General features: G+C 38.7%; 1 protein-coding gene across 1 annotated transcript in view; it reads right to left on the bottom strand.

Annotated features, from left to right (window-relative positions):
• ptn (pleiotrophin) overlaps positions 1-22089 on the bottom strand; it is a 61006-nt gene that overhangs the window by 6083 nt on the left and 32834 nt on the right. The window contains exons 2-4 of the mRNA XM_059326253.1: positions 11913-12007; positions 9434-9607; positions 5651-5812 (exon numbers count right to left, since the gene is read on the bottom strand). Coding sequence (XP_059182236.1) covers positions 5651-5812; positions 9434-9607; positions 11913-12006 — 430 coding nt within the window. The 5' untranslated portion in view covers position 12007. The remainder of the gene's footprint in view (positions 1-5650; positions 5813-9433; positions 9608-11912; positions 12008-22089) is intronic.

Genomic DNA, 22089 nt, shown 5'->3' with positions numbered 1-22089 from the left:
CTCCGCGGGGTCTGTGTTTCACCTGGGCTCGACAGCAAAGACACGCAACTCTGAGTCTCGGATCGCTCCCAAGGCGCCTCTTAGCATTGTCTCCTCCAGAATCTGCCAATGACAGATGCTACCTCCATCACAGCAACCTGCTCTAGTCAGGGGAAACCTATCTCCCCAACCCAAGGTGGCTGTTCAGAATTGCAGATTTGGCCGGGCAGATCTCTGCTTCCAGCCGGGGGTTAGATAGCCTCTCCTTTCTCCATCTCAGTCGCTCCAAAGCCAAACATTTCTAATTTTTTTTCATAAGCTCCCTGATCCAGCTGCTGTGGACTGTATCTCTGCCATCCCCTGACACAGAAAAGCACACACAATTCCCCTTCCTGTACACACCTCATTGTGCACAGCACCCCCTCTTTCTTTTTTCCCAGGAACCCCTTTGCTTCCCAGGGCTTATCTTCCAACTGGCAGACATGGGAAATCACACCGCACATCACATTGCTCCAGTAGCTCTTTCCCCAACTGCTCCCCTTCATCTCGGCCACTGTCATCCTCGCTCTGCTTCTCTGTTGCCCTCAGCCCTCACACCTCTTAGACTGTCGCTCCGCATCCACGCATCTGGCCCTCATTAGAATAGATGCGCGCAGGTATGCAGCTCTGCAGCTCTGCACACATGGCTGCAAACCAAACACCTTTTCACATGCATGCACACACACATCTAGCACGTGAATATATACATTTTGATTTGCATGAAAAGTTGATGATTTACATCAGTATTCTGCTGTAATGATGCACGAGGAATTAAAATTGAAAAGCAAGGTAATTAAAGTGGAATGTGGATTTTAATTTTGACCTTCTTGTCTTGAATTTCTACTGAAAAGAGTATGATTTATTAGATGCATCAATGTGGCTTAAGGTTCTTTATATTCATAATATAAAGCAGAATCGCAAAAGCAAAAAAATAAATAATAGGACTTATGGAGATTGCATGTCTGCAGTAACAGTCCAAAGGCAGGTTGAGTAAATTGGCCATAGGGTGAATGTGTCTGTGATCGACGCTGATATATTGGAGACCTGTCTACACTGCACCCTTCCTCACTTTCACACATTGCATTATGGGATAGGTTCCATCCCCCACAGCTCTGAACAGCATAAATCAATGTAGGAAATGGATGGACATTATACAACAAGTGCTACAAATTCAGAAGCAAAAATCGTTGTATGTAGTCGTTCTTTGCTCCCATCGGAGAAAAGTGATGATTATGGCTGCTGGAAGTCTTTAACATGTATGTCATTAGTGAAATCATAGACTGTAGTCCCTGTGATGTCACCCATTTGTATGCAGCCTTTTTCGATATTGCCATCTTGTTTTCTAAGACGATGCATGCTATGATAGTGACCTGTCACCCAGCTCTTTCATCTGTTTTACTCTAAATGACAACAACATAAACATCATGCTGTATTAAAGGTGTGAAACTAACAATCGAGTCCATAAACTCATTAGGAAAATTTTTAATGGGGCATAATTCAAGTGATAATTAGGGTAATTTTCTCATAGACTTCTATACAATCTGACTTATTTTGGAGCCAGTGGTGTTGCCTCCTGCTAGCCATTAAAAAGAATCTAGGTTTATGTGCATCAGCTTCACATTTCATAAATCAATCAAGTGATAAGTAGGGCGATTTTCTCATAGACTTCTATACAATCTGACTTATTTTGCAGCCAGTGGTGTTCCCTCCTGCTGGCCATTTAAAAGAATGTAGGTTTATGTGCATCAGCTTCACAGTTCATAAATCAATCAAGTGATTAGTAGGGCGATTTTCTCATAGACTTCTATACAATCTGACTTATTTTGCAGCCAGTGGTGTTGCCTCCTGCTTGCCATTTAAAAAAATGTAGGTTTATGTGCATCAGCTTCACATTTCATAAATCAATCAAGTGATTAGTAGGGCGATTTTCTCATAGACTTCTATACAATCTCACTTATTTTGCAGCCAGTGGTGCCGCCTCCTGCTGGCCATTAAAAATAATGTAGGTTCATGCGCATCAGCTTCACATTTCAGATCCAGAGGATGCTGCTCGGTTAAAATTAATGCTAATTAACCAATACACCTACTTTGAAATGATATGTATATATCTATGAAATTTAACAGCAGCAACCTGTTTTATATTTGCTGGAAAGCATGGGAGAATCACAGCTGGCAAGTACAGTGCAGCCCCTTAAGAAACTTCCTGTCACAATGCATTAATGATGTGCTACCGAGTGAAAAATTTAACAGATTCCTCCTTTGAAAGTCAAATAGAGTTTGGCATAACATCTTAAGACAAACAGTCGAGCAGACAGACGTGTTACAGCTGGCAGCGCTGGAGTATAAAAAAGAAAAAAAAAAGTCTCAGTAGCGCTCACATTTGTCTTATCTTTGTAATTTGGGACTTCACCTGACTGGATGTTTGATGAAGTGACAGTTAGGTTAAGCAAACTCCAAGTGCAGACCTCTGTGTGCACACATGTCATCTGCTGAGCGTGATAAGGGGCCAGTTTATGACCATTGGCAGCAATTCTGCACTCATTATAATCCTGTTTGGACAATGGGACAGTCACAGTGGGTCAGTTACATCCTTGTTTACAGAATTAACAAAGGGCATCGGCTCACTTGGAATGAATGGAGTGCATTCTTATCACCAGTTTTACACCAAGCAGATGGCATTATATTCTCCATGCGTCCACGTGGTTATTTAATATTCTCCCATTAGCTCAAGTCTCCCGTAGAATGTGGGAACTCGGAGCTCTCTGACTTTCACTTTCTTCGACATGACTAAGGAACGCTAAAAGCATGTAATTACAGCTGAATAGTGAGTTAACCTCTTCACCTCTGCTCTAACTCTGTCACTCACTGCTTCAACTCAGCACTTAAGTAGGTGGATTTCCATCAAGCTGATGTGCATGTGAATCACAGCTGACATTTCCCGAGATCAAAATCATTTGCGAAGGGGTTTTAGCAAAGATGCAATCAATCCGAGATGCGCCAGGAGACGAGATAAATATCTACTGAACTTACACAGTAATTATCACAAAGACGATACACGAAATCCCTCAAATACACCTTGATGCATGCGCTGATGCTAATTTATCATAATTAAAATGACCTGCGTGTCGTCGCTTAGACACACCAAACATCCAAAAATGGCACAAAGTATACGGCTTGTCATGGGGAAGATCAGCAGTTCATCTGAATAAACAGAGACGCCCAAGTGGTAAACACCCCTTCAGCTATAATTAATTAAACAAACCAACTAATCTAACATTCCCTGTAACTGTTTATAGTGATTTGACAGTGGAAGAAAGTACTGGAGCGATTCTTCTCGTGAACCATTAGTTTCTCTTTTGATCCACACCGGCCTAATGAAATGTGATTTCTCCAAATAAAAAATAAATAACATTTCCAGCTTTCAAACTGGTCCAAAAAGGCAACTGTGTTGCATCAAGTGTTTAAATAAATCCCTCTCATGAATAACACATTCTCACTCCCAACTCATCACTTTCGGATGCTTGGTTTGGACCATAGACAGCATGACAGCTCTGTAGAAGTGAAGCCACTCGCCCCCTGGTGGCTGGCTGCAGTACAGGTCCCGCCCCCTCCATGTTTGAAGATGGGACATGGGCCAAACAGAAACCATCAATGGTAAAATATTAGGGCCGGGACTCGATTAAAAGAATTAATCGAATTAATTAGAGGCTTTGTAATTAATGAATCGAAATGAATCGCATATAAATATTTGACCTGAGAACAGTGAGAAGTAATTTTTTTCACATGGATTTTTAGTACCTTTTGCAGGCCCTTATCTTATACCACTTCAAGTGGTCTACAGTCGAGTGCATACATACATACATACATATATATATATATATGTTCAGTCATTTCAAGTAGTTCTTATCATGCTGATATTTGTTCAAGTGGGGGTTTTTTTTGTATAAATGTGGTTTTATTCATTTTTTGTAATGCTATAAAAATGGGGTTGTAACAGCATGATTGACAGCTGTGATTGACTCAAGATTGGTAGTTTTGCAGGAATTGGGAACCACAGGAATGAGTTCATGAACTACTTGGTTAGGTTCAGGAAAAGATCATCGTTTGGGTTAATATAAAGGTCAGTGACAAATAAGGGTTGGCAAGATGTCAAATGGTGTAACCACAAAAAAAAAGATCAATTTTAAATACTTTATCCACCTACATTGTATCTAAGTTGACTTATACATATAATTACTTAATTTTTTAAAAAATCAAATGAATTTTTTTCTTTGAGTATTTCTACATTTACACATTTCGTCGATATTGAGCAGAACGTATTCTTAATACAAACATTTTTTTTCAAAGGTTTTGACAAATTATGTAAAAATGTGTTATATACCATAGTGTTGCAATGTAAACATGGATTGTATTTTTTCTTCTCATTTTAATTCACATTTATTTTCCAGAATTCCATGGGAAAAGATGACTGGTTACACCAACTGACACTGGGTTAGATCACGTCATTGACCCATAAGTATGTTTGTTATGTAGGTATAGTTACGTATGTAAGTCCTGTGTGACGTTACTTAAGTATATTACATAAGGTTATGAAACTTAAGGGCAGGGCGGCCATATAAATGACAGGCACCTACCACAGAAGTCATGTGTCTTCGACGGTGTGTTTTGAGTTCATGAACGTGAATTTTAACATTTTGCTTGCCTTAAAATATCTTGTTCAGCATTTGATTTAAAAGGCACTCTAAGGAATCAACTGTTCGTCTTGTTTAGCATCCTCTTGCACAGCACCCGCTCTTGCAAAAAACTGCTGTGGACGGACTGGTGAGGAGGACTCCAAAACTCTTTCATCCCCCTGGCCATCAGACTGTACCTCTCTCAGTCAGGGCAGGGAGGACAATAGACAATGGACAATTTCATTTTCTGTTTCGCATGTTTTTCTGGACATCTCTGCAAATGTTCAACCTCTCTGCACATATTTAATTTCTATGCAAATGTTTAATTTCTCTATAAATGTTTTAGTTCCCCTGCACATATTTACATTTCTCGGCACATGCCTAATTTATCTGCACATTATTTAATTTCCCGCAAATGTTTAATTTTCCTTGAAGTTTCATTTTAATGTATGTTCAATGTATGTTTCCATATGTATGTTTTCCACAAATACTACAAAACAACGTATCCGCTTTCCCGGTTTTAATGGTAGAAATGTGATAATGCTTTCCCGGCTTAAATGGGTTAAATGGTAGTCCGCAAACTAATAGGTGAAGTTTCCATATGTGTAAGTTTGTAAAAGACTGTTTTGTCTTGGATGCATTATAAGTTAGATAGTTCAGTGTAGTACCCTGATTTGTTGAATAAATGTAATTATGAGAAAAGCTCCCCCGCACCAAGTAAGATTCAGTCGGCACACTATGAAATATTAAAGTAATCAAGTTGTCATCCTTTTTTGGAGTTTTGTTTATGCTTCTGCACAGAAAACACATCTCTTGGTAGAGTACAGAGAAAGCTCATGCCATATTGTTGAGGACAATGGTGATTCATCAACAGGACTTCATTGTACCCCGCTGGCGCTGACAGCATGTCCAGCGAGAGTTACATTTTATCTAGTGATGATTTATTCCTCTCCGCTTACCTTGCGGTTTAGCTTTGGGGATCTTCCCACAGGGCTTGGTGGCGGTGACGGTGGGGGCGCAGGTCGCGTCCATGAGTGCTCGCTTCAGCACGCCCGTCCTGTTCTTCTTGCCTGTTGCCAGATCGCACTCCCCCCAAGCCTGGAATTCGTACTTGCATTCTCCTGTAGCGCACAAAGGAATCAGATACTTCATTAGATGCTTTTGTTTGGTAAAGTAGCTCTGAGGAGGCACAGTGTGGGAGAGATCAAGCAGAAAACCCACTAGATGTTGCATCTATATATTAGTCAATTGCAGTCAGTCAATGAATCAATCGCCTTGAGCCGAATGAGTCCTCCACCTTGAATGGTTGTTTGATGAATGCTTTTAATTTACTTGGCTATTATATCCTGCTTGTCAATAGGAACTGTCCACACAAACCACGGCACAAGACGCTCCATTAACAATCCAAATAAAGGATGCTTATAGCTTGTATAGGACCAGATGGTGCTTCACAGTTTGAGCCTTTATTTCCTATATGATGAAACCCTCTGAACAGATGAATGTAATCAAAAAGCGCCCTGGCTCCTGCTCATCCTGCAAATAATGGACAGATACAATCTTGGCAGCAGAGAAGTGAAAATACTTTCAGCTGCACCCTCAAATAAATTTCACATATGTGCTTTCATTTCATATTAAATTTACCCACCTTAAAGTCGACCCCAGAGGAGGCAATATTGGCCCAGAAAATGGCAGCAGTGGCTGGTGTATGTTAAAGAAATGTGTTTGAAGAAAGTGTGTGAGTGTGTGTGTTTGTGTACTGTATGCCCATGTCTCTCTTATCTGCCTCCATTATTTTGTTGCCACTCTAGCCGGGCTCCCTAGAGGCTGTGACACTCATTCGTCAGCTTCCTCTCACATGAAAGCGCCGGACCCCTTGTCACTGCCTCTGAGATCCCCGGGTGCTCATCAGAGGAGGGGAGAGGGGAGAGAAGGGGTGAGGAGAGGAGGGACGGAGAGTGGAGAAAGGGAGTGACAGGGCGATTGTTGCAAGAATCCCACAGGGAGCGCCTGAGCATCCAACTTTAAAACCCTACGCCTCCATAATTTGTCTCTCTGAGAGAGAGCCAGGGCTTCCTTGCGCGCTCCTGGGAATTTGACAGGCAGCCCATGTCCTCTTTACAGTCTCATATACAGGTGGGCAAAAAAAATGGTTGTACAAGTGTGAACACACCCACTCATCAGCAATTTGACATCCAAACAGCATCCTACAGAGATTTCAGCATGCTTGGAAATTGATCATTACATTAGGTCCTCCAACCTGGGATGAACCTGGAATGAAAAATAGCCCTTTGACTCTACCCAACCCACAATTCTCACCCCACCATTTTTTGTAGGTTTGTTTCTTATTAAATCCTTGTACAAGGGGGAAAAAAACGCTCTGAGTTGGTGTTTTGTCTCTAATTTGTAAATGCTTTCTTGTAAGTACTTTCTTGTCAATAATCAAAAACCTTTCATGCATAACAATGAGTTCAACAATTAAAAAGTTCCCTGCAGCAGCCCCACCTTCATTGAACGACGCACCCCATCCAGCCTCTGATTGGTCAGTTTACCATAAGTGATTTTGATGAGGCCCCCGACCTCAGCAAAAAATGAGTGTTTCAATGAAATGCACCTTGCTTATTGCTTGCTTGCTTATTATTTCTATTGTCTTCTGTCTCATCACTTCAACTGCTTACTTTACTTTTACTTTTTACTTTACTTTAATACTTTATTTTTGGATAGGCACAGTGCACATTAATGAACATCGAAAAACATCTTTGTAAATATGCCGGATTATAGCAAAGCTGCTAGTTTGCATCCGTAGTCCCTAAAAAAAATACAAATAAATACAAATATAAAAGACAGCAAGTACATAGGTAAGATACAAATAGAGGATACAACACATACCAGACCCAGACAGGATATAACTATGCAATAAAAAGTAATGTTCAAGTCGTCTCAAGACCAGTTAGTGGTCACACTTTTGATGTGATTTGAGCCATTGTTTTAGATTTCCTTTAAAAGAAGGAACAACAGACAACACATTCTTCTTAAACTTGACAAACAGATAAAAAGATACCACTGGGCTCCCCTGGCTGTGTTTATATAATGAAATATATAATAACACATTATATTATATATTTGCATTTATTTTAAGTTTCACATAGGACACCAACAAGTCCTTTTGTTTAACCCATTTAACCACCCGCATCCTCTCTACATGGACTTTGTCACTCTTAATACTACAACACCTGCCTTTATACAGCCACAAGGGGTTGCCACCTAACAATGTCATATAAATATGGGTCGTAATAAGCTGATCGTACAAACAATTTATGGTGGCATTTTGTGGGAATCTTTCTCTGCCTTTCAAATTTTTTAAAATCCAGGATCAAATTCTTCTTCAGGTCATTGCGAGAACATAACCAGAGCTGAGAATACTCACTTATTTGAGATCATTTAGAATTTTTCTTTTAGAATTGAAAGAATAACTTTCTCCACAAGCTTGCAAAAGACCCTGACTTAAATGGCCTGATGAAAAAGATATTGTTTGGCAAATTAGAATATTGGTATTCATTCCTTTTCTTATATCTTTCTGCATCTTTTCAACCTTGCTTATCTGCTTTGGGCTTTGTGTCTTTGCAATTGTGCATTCACTGTTTGAGTATTTCTATGCACTATTGTATAGAAACCCATTAGCTGCAGAGTTGGTTACCTACATCACCTGTCCCTGTTTTTCAGGTCATGCTGCTGGCAGCCTGGGCTACATTGTCGTGTACCACTTCCTATTTTAATCACATCTCCCTGCATTTTTGTGAGTTGCCAGATACTCTGAATGGAGTCCAGAATGTCTCTGAGAGAAAATCAAGTTTGCACTCTTCTACAAGGTTCTTTTAATGATACCTAAAGCCACATAATGTTGTTCTAATTGCAATATGCTACCTACTAGTACTTAACGTACGTGTCTTCAAGCAAAATACATCAATTTCAGACTAATTTTACCGAGCAGCATCATCTGAATTCTTAGTTGGCTGCCAGGGTTGATTTGCAGGGTCTTTTCACACCAATTCTGACGCATTTTGTGGGGCGTTAGAACCAAATGTCACTGTATTTATTTATCTTATTAATTGCAAAAATATCCAAATAAAAAATGAACTGGCTCGCTTTCTGCCTCGACAACACAAGAGGTGCCTCCTTTTATTTTATTTTCCCAAGTAACTTTCCACAATTTAAAGGCCAGAGGCATGTAACTTATTGCCACTGCTCCAAAACTTTTGCTGCTATAATCTATATAGCCAGTTAGCGGGACCATTATTTCCTGCAGTGTGTTCATCACTCGTGACAGGCTCATTGCAGAGCAGCAGGCTCCTGCCTGACAGGCCTTACTGTGGGAACAAAAGTCCCTCAGGCTTGTCACTGCAAGACATTTCAGCTGTGAAGGCTGCACAGTCTCAAGCCCAAAAAGCAAATGACAAAGCAGGATGATTATTCCTGTGTTTTCCATGACGATGTATCACTTCCTCGGCAGACATTTCTGTTGTACCTCTAATTAGCTAGCTTACTCATTCCTATTGTGAATATGGGACCATTGTTTGTGTGAGTGACAGGCCAGCATTCATTACGGGGAGGCGCAGGGTTGCAGAGGCATGCCATGCAGCTATACAGGAGAAAGGGAGTTCTCTGGTCTTTTAGTGGTCATAAAGTATTTAAATCTTACTTAAACATAGAGCTTTTAGAGGCTAGCTATATATGTCCTCCCTCACCTCCAAACTTCTTCTTCCAGTTGCAGGGGATCTTGCAGCGCTGAGTCTTGATGGTCTGCTTGCAGTCGGTGCCGGTGCGTGTGCCCTCCCTGGTGCCGAGTCCACAGTCGCCTTCATTGGCTACACACACACTCCACTGCCACTCACCACAGTCTGACTTGCGCTCCTTCTTCCCTGTAGGACCAAAAACATTCACCATTTCTGTAACCTCCAGACATTCAATTTTAAACCTCTGAAGTCCAGGAGATTTTGGTTGAAATTTGTCAACTTCCTATGAGTTCATTTCTGTCTCTCTTTAGCATCTTTCAGTCTGTCCTTTGGGAACCTGGTCTCACAGGAATCCGTGAAATAGCCACGGATTCGCTTAACTCAAAATCCGTGGAATAGCCACGGAATAACTCAAATTTCCATGAAACTGACACGGATTACGCTACAATGCAAGTTAATGACAGTCATATCCCGTGGCTATTCCATGGACAATTTTTCCTATTGGTTTGTTCCAAGTCACATGACTTTTAAGGTCCCGACGGTCAGAACAAAAAACATGGCAGACAGTTCTCTCATTTTTTGTGAAAAAATCAATATTTTGACTAAGTTTCTGCATAAAAATGGATTTTGATCACATTACTAGCGAGAAATATGTGAAAATGTTTTATTTTCTAAATATTCACTCAGTGAATGTACATAATCACTTTGTATGTTGGAATAGCCACGGGATATGACTGTCATTAACTTGCATTGTAGCGAAATCCGTGTCAGTTTCACGGAAATTTGAGCGATTCCGTGGCTATGCCACGGATTTTGAGTTAAGTGAATCCGTGGCTATTTCACGGATTCCTGTGAGACCATGTTGGAAGTCCAGGAGATTTTGGTTGAAATTTATCAGCTTCCAATGCATTCATTTCTGTCTCTGTTTAGCATCTTTCAGTCTGCCCTTTGGCTATCAGTCAGATTTTTCATTTTATTTTTATTAACAAAGTATAAAGCTGCCAGGAACCCAAAATACAAGCAAAAGACACAGGTTTCTATGGAAATGTAACTTTTTTTTTAATTCTTTTTTTTTTTACCATTTATACACACAAAAACAGCAGAAATAATAATAAAACTACAAAACAGTCTATTTGCATGTAAATTAAAAATAGTAATAGTTTTCATTGTAGAAAGAAAATTCACAATTTAAAACATACAAACAAACAAAACAGAAACATAAATGGCACACTGTGAAATGGCACACTGTGAAAGCTCCTATGATTGACTTTCAACTGGCTTTCTCAGCTTGTCTACATATCTTATATAAATAAAGTTATTGCTGTAAATAAAACATGTATTTTCAATAAATAGATGGACTCCAGATGGTTAAATATAACTATTACACTACAGGCCAAAAGTTTGGAAGCAAGGCCAATACAGGCCAAACATTGGGAAGCAACTTAAATATTCTGTTCACAATGGCTTTCTTAAAAAAACATAATTAATTCTTTGTATTTACTGCATGATCAGACTTAACTCTCATTGCATTGAACCATTTGCTTCAATTGACCTTTAGGTATATATTGATGTTTCCAGACCATTGCTGAATAAATGTTAACAAAAGAAAAGAAGGGCTTAGTTTTAGGGTTGAGAAGATCTTTGGCTTTTGAGAGTTTGGATACAAAAATCCCAATAAATCTCGACTGTTCATATTTCTGACAAACTATACTACTATATACACAATCAAGGAATGTGTCCATTTCCTTGTGTCAAGTCATTTCTTTAAGGATTAAAGTTTTCCAGATGTCAAGTCTGAAATAACAACTTTTATGACTTCATTTCGACATGGCAAAAAAAAGTCTCACGTCTACAGCTCTACTTATAACAGCATGTAGCTTTTAATAAAACAAGAAATGAAAAAACTGCAACTTGCAGTGTTTGCAAAAGCTTTTACCCCCTCTTGGACTTTAATAACATTTCCAGGCAGATGTAATGAGTTTAGTGCATGTGCTAATTTTCAGTGTAAATTATTATTTTTTTCTTGAATTTCAATGAGCTAAAAATTTGTTTTCTTTACCCAAGTGGGAATTATCTGTCTTATTTTCCCTTTCTTGCAAGATATTGCTATTTGTTTCTTTTGAATTCTCAAAGGAGACCAATTATTTCAACCCCAAAGGCCTTTTTTAATTTTCATATATTTTCAAGAGTTGTATCCAACTAAATAAGTTGTTAAGAGGAACATTTCTCATAGTTCGGCATGTTTGGAGGGTGATAGCATAGTTTGTCACTCTATAGGGTAAAACAATCAATTTGATATTTCTGAGGTTAAATGGCAGTCTTTGCCTGTCCATCATCAATCAAGTTGTACATTGGATTTATTACTGAATGTCATGGTGCTCCAGTTTAATACTAATATGCTGTGTAAAGGAAATCTAAACCTTTGTAGGCAGATTCATTCTATGGAATCTGTTCTAGTTGAAGAATTTTATCCAATCTTTGCAAAATTCACCTTGTTTCCCTTCTTTGCCTCCCTCGCCTGCCATCACTGTTAGCACCAGGAGTGCCATCACAGCCACCCGCGTCCACTGCTTCTGTCCATTCATTCTGAAAGAGAGACAGGACAATCGTTAGAGGGACACCCTGCTTTCTTTACACAGTCGTAGTCTTATCAGTCTGGGCTGAATCCATCCGCTGTGTGTCCATCGTCTACTTATGTCGATTAATGATCTCCTTCTCCAACATTTCAAAACACAAAATGAGAACTCATGACTTTCGAGAAAGTCCGTAAAAATGGGGCCTTATCTCTAAACATTCAGCTGTTTTGCTAGAACAGGAGGAAGAAGAGACAAACAATAGTTGTCCTAAGTCTCGAGAGACAGAGAAATAGCCTCGGGAATTTCTATCTCTCATCTGGTGTCATTTCCACTGTGCTGCGATTCCAATATCAACATTTTGATTGTCTGCACTACCACTTCACTGTCAGTCACGGCTGTATTTGCTGTCAATCTCCGGGAAAGCTTGTCAAGAGTAGATAGTCAACATACAAGTTAGATTTGATTTGTCAAAACTGAAAAAAAAAATTCTGTTAGTGAAGGTGAGCCTCTCCTCACAAATAGGGTTGAGGCTGCAATGTGGCAAAACATCGTGTTTTGTTTATTTTATGGGAGGGTTCCCATTTGGTTTATTAAACTATTGAATTCCGTTTTGTATGATATAATGAGTGTGTCACACATTTATTTGATTAACCAGTGGGTCCCTGTATTGTTTAATGTAAGGAGTGGATCCTGTACTGCATAAACACACTACGATGCATGTCTACAACATTTCAGGTTATTCAAACAGTAGGTGGCAGTATAAACCCCAGAAACGCAGTAAACATGCAGCAAGTAAATTAAGACGTTAAACAATGAGTGGGTCCCCATTTTTTTTTCGATACAATGAATTTGTCACAGATTTATTTGATTGACCAGTGGGTCTCTGTATTGTTTGATTTGGTGATTGGGTCCCCATTTTGCACAAATACTAGGATGCATGTCTACAACACTAGCATGCATTCATTTCACATTATTCAACCAATAGCTGGCAGTAACTACCCCATAAAAGCAGAAATGTACAAACAAAAGGCAGTAAACATGTAGCAAGTAAACATGGAAATCAACAAACAATGAGTGGGTCCCAGTTTTGTTTGATTTATTAGTGGGTCCCCGTTTTGTGTACACACACGAGTATGCATGTCTACAACATTTTCACATTATTCAACCAGTAGGTGGCAGTATGGACCCTAGAAAAGCCAACAAAAGGCAGTAAACATGTAGCAAGTGGAAATCAACAAACAATGAATGGGTCCCTAGTTTGTTTGATATAATGAGTGGGTCACACATGTATGTGATTAACCAGTGGGTCCCTGTATTGTTTAATATGATGAGTGGGTCCCCATTTTGCATAAACACACCAGGAGGCATTATTAGATCTCTAGCATGCATTACTTTCGTGTTATTCAACCAGTAGGTGGCAGTAACTACCCCATAAAAGCAGAAATGTACCAACAAAGAGCAGTAAACATGGATCTTAACAAACTGAGTGGGTCCCTGTTTTGTTTGATTCATCTGTGGGTCCCCGTTTTGCATACACACGCCAGGTTGCATGTCTATAACATTTCACATTATTAAACCAATAGATGACAGTATCTACCCTAGAAACGCAGCAATGTACCAACAAAAGGCAGTAAACATAGATGTTAATACACCATTCTGGTCTCAATATTTTATAAAATGCTAATTTGATTACAAGAAATCTCCAAGGGGCAAATTTAAAGGTATTTGAAAAATGTGACTAAACATAAATGTTGTCAGTGCCACAGTAATGTAATCCTGAATGATTATTTTTAACAAACAAGTTCAATGAGTTACACACTAAAGTTTACAGATTTTAATTTGGAAATAAGAATAAGAAGAGTTCATGTATCCGAATGTGTATCAGGAGGGTAAAAGTTGGATAGTAGCATCCCCTGTTTGGAAGTAATTTAGTGTCCTCTAGTGAATGTGTTCTCAGGATAATGATGCCATGCATACAGCTGAAGCTGAAGGCCCAAAAGGGGGGAAGTAAATGAATTGAAATGTATTAGAATCTACTTTTTAGCTGCCAGAAGATGTAGAGGATTGTAATTTGAAAGACTTGTGTTTTGAGTCCAAACAGGCTTACTGAATTCTACAATAGTTGCTCAAGAAAGGATTACAGCTGCTGCAAGAATGCGAGAAAAGAGCAAGATGGCTGGGATTAAATTGCCTCTGTACAAAAGTGACATGGAAAAAAAAAACGTCATTGGTTGGCTGTGTCTTTGTTTGTACAGAGCTGGTGACATTTTTAGCGGGTTTAAGGTTTTAACAAATCAAACACCCTCCATATAATCAGAATCAGAAGTTCCTTTATTATTTGATCCTCCAGCTGGTTCTGGATCAGCAGAAGCTGTTACTGTCACTATCAGCAGCCTAATGCACTGTGATGAAATTGTTGCAGTAAACCCACTCTCCTCTACTTTCTTGCCTCTCTCCCTCCTTTTTTTTTTCAAGACAAGACGGAGAGAGAAATCCTCTAGCAGCCTGCGCTCTCTGCGAGGAAAGACAGCATGAGACTGAAGCAATTACCTATTCTCAACGCCAAAAAAATGCTCCTCTGTGCTCAAATTATTGTAGAAAGGTTGATCCTGGCAGGGAAATTATATCCATTTGTCATTTTTAATTAATCATGAGTTGGCTCTGAGCCCCCCTCAACTTACTTAACTCACTTAATACTTTACATAAGTTGAGTCGCAGTCTGTTTAAAGGACGCGGAACGCCTGTGAAATTTAAATCAGGTTTTCTAACCTTATATTTAATTATTTGATGTCATTGTAGTGCATTATAGCTAGGATTTAAAGCCTTCCAGCACTTCTTAGAAACTCATAATGAGCCTTGTGGCAGCGCCTGTAGTCTAGCTGCCAGAAAAAGTCGTATGAATCCTTCACACGATTGATTTTATATTTTACAGACTGTGGCGGCGCACAGGCAAACCCTGTTTTGATTAAATACGTCAGACTCCATCTCAGAGGCGTTTTTTGTTATGCTGACTCTTTTTTGAGAGATTCCAAACTATTCATCTCCATAACCTGAAAACGGAAGAAAAAAAAGTCATTGAATCCCAACTGTAAGAAGTGCATACAATTACTTCTAAGAGTTTCAGAGAGAAAACCCAATGAAAGCATCCTGATAAAGATCATTTTTCAAGAAAAAGGCATTGTGGCCTCTCCGGAGATAAGAAAACCTTTTCCTCAGTTAGTCGTGCACACAGTGATGGGCTCTTGGTGCAGTGCAGGCATGAAAGGAGGAGGAGGTTGATGACTTTGAATGAGCACTCCATACAGTAGCTTTAAGAAAGAAATAACTCTTGGAATTAAAGTGAATTAACCATTTCCTCTGTGGCCGGAGAATCCTGTCGTCCCGGAGGATTCTCCTCCTCTTGAGGTCAATACATTAAATAAAAGTCTCTCCCAGCCATGTAGCTCCTCTTTCCCGAGCATGACAGCACCTATAATGGATGACTGGCTGGATCAGAGTATTTGACTATCATTCGGCAAGCATGTGTGCTTCCTGTGTAAAGCTTTGATAAGAAACGCTGGGGGATTGTCATCTTAAAGGACGTCTACTTGTGCTTTTTCCATAACTGAAAATACACTCCAGAGCTCAACACTTACAGGCAGAGAAAATATGATTTTTTTTTCTTCCAAGTCTTGGAAGGAGCCCCTGGTTACCTGACCATGACTCACTTATTCTTCTGACTCAGACCCCATAATTTCACCAAAGCAATGAGTTTTTTTTATATACCTGCTCAATTCACCACAGGTCACATCATCCTTCATCGTTGCCAACAAAGAGTGTTTCGTCTTGTGGGAAATCTTGTACTGTGCTTCTTTTCAGGGAAATATTGTAAAATTCAATGTTCTGCTAAAGTTGATACCCAAGTAGCCGCACACACGAGACAAAAAGGGAGTCATTAATCATCACTCAACTTGTCCCCAGATTGTAAGGTAGACATTTGATGCAGGATATTGCCACACCTGAAGGTTTAGTGGAGTGGAGTAAAAAGTCATTAACCGCCTCAGAGGTTGTCCCAAAGAGAAGCGAGCATATGTAACCATATACGGCTAACTAAAGTTTTAGAATGGCGTCAATGTCATTATCATGTTCTATTCTTGTCTATCCCGAGCTCTGTAATATATCTCACAGAAACTATCACAACAGTGACAAAAAAAGCATTTGCGGGACATTAATTTCTGCTGGCAAGTGTTGTGCTTTTATCACATTATGTATTGTAAGATGTTTGTTAGCTCAGCAGTCAACCTTTTGTTTACGCAACGTTAAGTTAGCTACTAATATTATGTCATTGGCATAAAAAACAAAAAGCGTTGGCGCTTGGAAGCAATTCATACCAGCGAAAAATACAAGTTCTGTATAAATATTTTCCTGATGAATCATTTAGTCTATGACATTTTTTTTTGGAACTGGAATTAAGAATGGCAATCAACTGAAATAGCAGCAAACTCTCCCATTTGTCCAACTGGAAGTGGAGAAAACTTGTTAGCTTTTCTCAAAAAAGAGTGGACTAATTAACAGATTAGCAAAATTTTCAGGATTCCCACTTGGACCGTTAGTTTTGTCTCCCCCTAGCTGTCAGAGTTATGACACTTCTGGACTTTGTTTTGTGTTTTAGTCATGTTCCTGGGGCCTTGGGTACTTCCTGCTTTTGTTCTTTTCCTGCCATTTTCTCTGTTTACCTGTCTCTCATTTTGTTTCAATCAGTGTGAGTATTTAACCCATTAAATACGGGAAAGCATTACCGAATTTCTACCATTAAAACCAGGGGCGCTGTTGCGTTATTCTACCATTAAAGCCGGGAAAGCGGATACGTCATTTTGTAGTATTTGTAGTTTTTTCCACCTATTTTCGGTCTCTTGGCCAATGAAATGCATCAGAATACATGTGGGAGTGTCGCAATGCAACATGGGACTTTTCCGGAACTGAAATCATGGCGGAAGACGACTATAGCGGAGGGAGCTCAGATATAACAGCTATAAGCTCTCAAATACTTTTATTCATTTCTATCTGCTACAGAGGCTGAAAAATATATTATTTAGTAGGAAGCATTGACACTTTTGTTGAATTTCCAGAAAAACTTTGGGGTTATTTTAAAATCGCCCAGAGGTTTACAGGTTACAGGCATTTTTTCCAGGCGTTTTAGGCCTAAATGGGTTAAAACCTGTCTTTTCAGTTTAGTTTGTTGGATCGTCACAGTGTGTACCGTTTGTTGCCTGACTTCCATGTCAGTGAGACAAGTGTTGAGTTGAAGTTTGTATTATAGAGGTTTAAGCTAAAGTTTTTTTCGGTTCTGAATCTTTGCCTGTTTTTTGACTAAGTCCTCTGCCTGCCGTGTCTGGATTATTACCTATCTTATCAGTCTATGCAATCTGAATAAATAAATTAAATTAAATTAAAAAATGCCTCCACAAACCCGTGTCCAGGTCTGGGTTTTAAAAAGAAATTGTTTTTCATTAGATTTTTCAAATTCAGTTAGTTTTAATTAGTTTGTAGAGTGAGTTTGCTAGAGTTTTTTTTTAGTTTATATTAGTTTTTGTTTTTTTGTAATGGGCATGCTGTTGGTTGCGAGATTCAAAAAGGTCACAATAAATGTTGCCTTTATTTCCTTTGCCTTATCCGTCTTAGCCCCAATAAGGTTATTCACTTTTGCAGCTCCGGGTGTTTTGAATTTTGGTTTGAGGGAAGTGCTGAACTTTCTGAAGACAATCAACTCACGTAGTCGTCTAGACATCCCAGTCTCAATAAACAGATTTACCAATGCTTCCTCCCGCTTGCTTACCTCCCTTCCTGCATCTCCGCTAACCAGCAGCTATTTAGTCGAATCTCACTGACATACTGATATACAGTTGCTGGCAGTCAAGGTCAGAAACACAGTAAAGTCTCAATGTGGAAATCTGGTAGAGTTCATCCTGAACCGGAGAACCGAATGTTTGCAAACCTTACCCCCTGGGGGTTTCTTCTAGGTGGAACATCAGAAACATCCAGTGATCAGTGTTCGGCTCATGATCCAGTGAGAATTAGTCCTATCAAACCCTCCATTTGCCCCATTGATCCAGACACAGCTGTGGGTTCCTGGTGGAGGGAATGGAGGAGGAAAGCCAATATTGCCCGCAAATCGATAGACCTTCTTGTGACTTCTTGTGTGCTCAAGCAAATACACACAAGGCGCTCCACCATTCTACAAAACGCTCCTCATCTCCCTCATTAGGACTTATATAATCCCTGCCGAGTGCATAAAGCAGCATCTATCTATACTATCAGATCCTCTTCCTACAAAGGCGGTGGAGGCGACAGTGCGGGAGTAAAGGCGAGAGCAGTCTAATGAATCAATTATGAGACCCAAGAAGAGGTGAATCACTTGCGTTATTATCTGAACTTGCTGAGCGAAAAAGATTTTCCACCATTATCACTCTGTGAGGAATGGATTTTGGTTTCTTTAATTTAAACCATTAACCTCACAAAATCCACTTCTTAATCAAAGAACTCGCCTAAATACATATGGGGAGGATGTAATCAAGTAACAGCTCCTCGGTGGTGCGTAAATGATGAACACAAATATTATCATAACACACATGTATGCTTTTAATATCACTTAGCTGCGCATGAATTATACATGTTTTTTTAATAACTCTTTGCCCCTAGAGGTAACAAATCACAGAATGCAATATCCAAAGGCAAGTCTTCCCCAGCTCTCTCTGACTGATCACGCAATACTTAGAGGCAAAATGAAGTGATGCTTTTATTGTTTTTGTTTTTTTTTTACATATAAGCATATATTGTAGTCGTAATGTGCCATTGACTTGACTCATACTGTGCATAAAAATACACTTTAGGCAATATAAACATCATTGAAATTACAAAAATATGCTCATCCAGTTTAAGTGGAGGCTATAATCTATATTTTATATCTAATGTGAGAGACCTACTGTACCCTAACTGCTCTGTAACAGACATACACAATCATGGACTAGCAGGTGAACATAGTGGAGCATTTAGCAGCTAAACCATGGGTCTCAAACTCGCAATTGCGGCCCTCGTGACGATATTTTGTGGTCTCAACCTTGATATGAAAGTTTAATTTGAGTTTTATATGAATGGCACTTTACTGTGTTTGTGGAAGGTTCCTTTAATTACATTTCTTGGTAATTTTGTGTGTTTTTTTGTGTGTTTTTAAAATAATTTTGTGTCTTTTTTTGGTAATTCTGTGTCTTTTATTGGTAATTGTTTCTTTTTTAAGTAATTTGTTTTTTTTTCTGTCATTTTGTGTCTTCTTTTGGGGTCATTTTGTGTTTTTTATGGTAATTCTGTGTATTTTTTGGTCATTTTGTGTCTTTTTGTCATTTTGTGTGTTTTTTAAGTAATTTTGTTTTTTTTTCTGTCATTTTGTGTCTTCTTTTTAGTAATTTTGTGTCTTTTTTTGGTCATTTTGATACTGCCTCCAGCAGCCCCCAGGTAATTTGAGTTTGAGACCCCTGAGCTAATTCACATATTGACCCCTGAGCTAATTCACATATTGATATTATATTTATATATATATATATATATATATATATATATATATATTTATATAATTGTAATTTACTTTTTTCATTACTCAGTGTGCATTAGTCTCCATATCCTTTTATTAAATATTTTAAGTTGTTGTTTTTTTAAAACTGTACAGCACTTTGAATTACAATGGATTTGTTTGAACAGTACTATATAAATAAAATTTGATTGATTGATTATATTCTACTCAATGAAAGACGGTACTTATCAAAATTGTATCGCATTTACCACACTTTTTGCTTTTATTCCAGAATAGACGAATCCCTCTTTCACCTGTGCTGTAAAGTTATTTGTGCACTCTGATTAGCAAACATGCACTCAGTAAATATTGTGCTGATGTGAGCGATCAATCAGCATTGACAAGCAGAGATCATACAATCAGCTTCCAACAGCCGGAGAGAGGAGTCTGGAGGTTTTCACCTAACACTACAGCCTCAGCTGGCTCCTGCTGCTCCTGATGGCCACTCCGGGCCAGGACTTACAATTCATAACCATTGTTCTATTTCAGTAATGGGGGTAAAGCTCTGATAGCAGGACAGACGGGAACAAGCCACCATGCTCCACCTATCTCATCTGCAAAGTAAAAAGAGGGATGGCAGCCAAATCCATGATGTACCGTAAGGATTTACCGTACAGCACTGGACCAAGGTTACAATAGTTTTGGATTTTTCATGAGTTTTAGTTTTAATTTCGTTGTCAATTTTTGTTTTCAAATTCAGTTAGTTTTAATTACTTTTTAGAGTGAGTTTGATAGTTTTAATTAATTTTTATTTTTTGAAAATGCTTAGTTTTAGTTTAGTTTTTATTAGTTTTAGTGTTGGTTTTAGTTTTTTTGTAATGGGCTATTTGTTGGGTGAGAGAATAAAAAAAAGTCACATTAATGTTTCCTTTATTTCCTTTGTCTGATCATCTCAGCCCCAATAAGTTTATTAAGTCATAAAACCAGACAGATGAAATAGATTTCGTATCAACCAAAAAGGTTTACGTATGAAAAAAGTTGACAAAGAGGAAAAAGAAGGACATTATCACTATAATTTTAGTTAGTTTTGTAACCACAAAATACAGTTTCAGTTAGTTATGGTTTTTTTAAAAACCCTTGTTTTTATTTTTATTTCAGTTAACGAAAATGTTTTTTCAATTCTAGTTTTTGATATTTTGTTTGTTTTCCTTAACTATAAAAACCTGGCACTGGACCACAGGCCAGCAAGGAAGAAACACTTCTATATGTGTGTTTTGTGCTAAAAGAAAAGTTGTAGATAACAAAGACAAAACATGCTGCAATAAGCATGTTTGTCTTGTGCAATAAGCCCTTTCCTCAGCTCTCCCCTTAGCGTTTCCGTCTTTTCATAGCCACTTTCAGTTTTGGGGGCACATGAGGGTGCGAATCGGAAGGAAAAGGTAACTGAGGTTTCCCACAGTTCTCTTCCAAGCGTTAAACACATGGTGTGTCTCAGGTGGAGCAGACCTCTCGGGTCACGCCGGTCTCTTCCAAAAGTTGACCTGGAGAGCAAAGAACTGACGCTCTTCACTTCTCTCTTTGCTGTGTGGAAACATCTGACTCACAGGCCTCGGTATAAAGCTCAGGCCCGGAGGAAAATACAAACACACACACAGCTGAGGCAACACAAAGACGTGCAATCTACCAGTGATGTAAAGGAGCTCTGCTGAGGCTCCAGTTCACCAGAAAGTAAACACAGCCCATAAAAGAAGCAAGGAGCTGCTCTGTGCATCTCTTTCTACCTGTACATACCACGTCACCACTTCAAAGGCATGTTGCTTTTTTCACTTTTTCTTGCTGCTGTTATTTAATGGATGACTTTGCTGTTGCGGTGCAATAGAAGCACTTCCATTTTTAATGGAGATTAAACCTCTGAAGTCCAGGAGATTTTGGTTCAACTTTGTCAACTTCCTATGCATTCATTGTCATTAATTGTCTGTGATTAGCTTCTTTCAGTCTGTCCTTACATCACATGCATGGCTCCTTTTTCTCAACACAAACTTGCTATCAGTCTGATTTTTCATTTTATTTTAATAATAAAAGTATAAAGCTGCCAGGAACCAAAAATACAAACAAAAGACACAGGTGTCTATGGAAATGTACCTTTTTTTAACCATTTATATACACACACAAACAGCAGAAAAAATAATAAATAATAAAACTACAAAACAGTCTATTTGCATGTAGATTAAAAATAGAAACAAACATAAAAGGCACACTGTGAAAGCTCCTATGATTGCACTTTCAACTGGCTTTCTCAGCTTGTCTACATATCATATATAAATAAAGTTACTACTATAAATTAAACATGTGTTTTTTTTTCAATAAATAGTTGGACTACAGAGGGTTAAAAGATGCCAGATGGGTTTTTCATGAGTTTATAGCATTTGTTATCATGAAAGCCTTAAAATGACCATGTTTTAAAAAATGTAATGAGGTAATCCTTGACAATGTGCACTAGCACTTAAAAAGTTTGGGGTCACCCAAAAAATTTAATAAATCAAACCGTT

The sequence above is a fragment of the Centropristis striata genome, chromosome 22, assembly GCF_030273125.1.
Source record: "Centropristis striata isolate RG_2023a ecotype Rhode Island chromosome 22, C.striata_1.0, whole genome shotgun sequence".
Taxonomy (NCBI): Eukaryota; Metazoa; Chordata; class Actinopteri; order Perciformes; family Serranidae; genus Centropristis; species Centropristis striata.
Note: the sequence above shows the minus strand (reverse complement) of the source record. Positions and strands in the feature narration are given on the sequence as shown.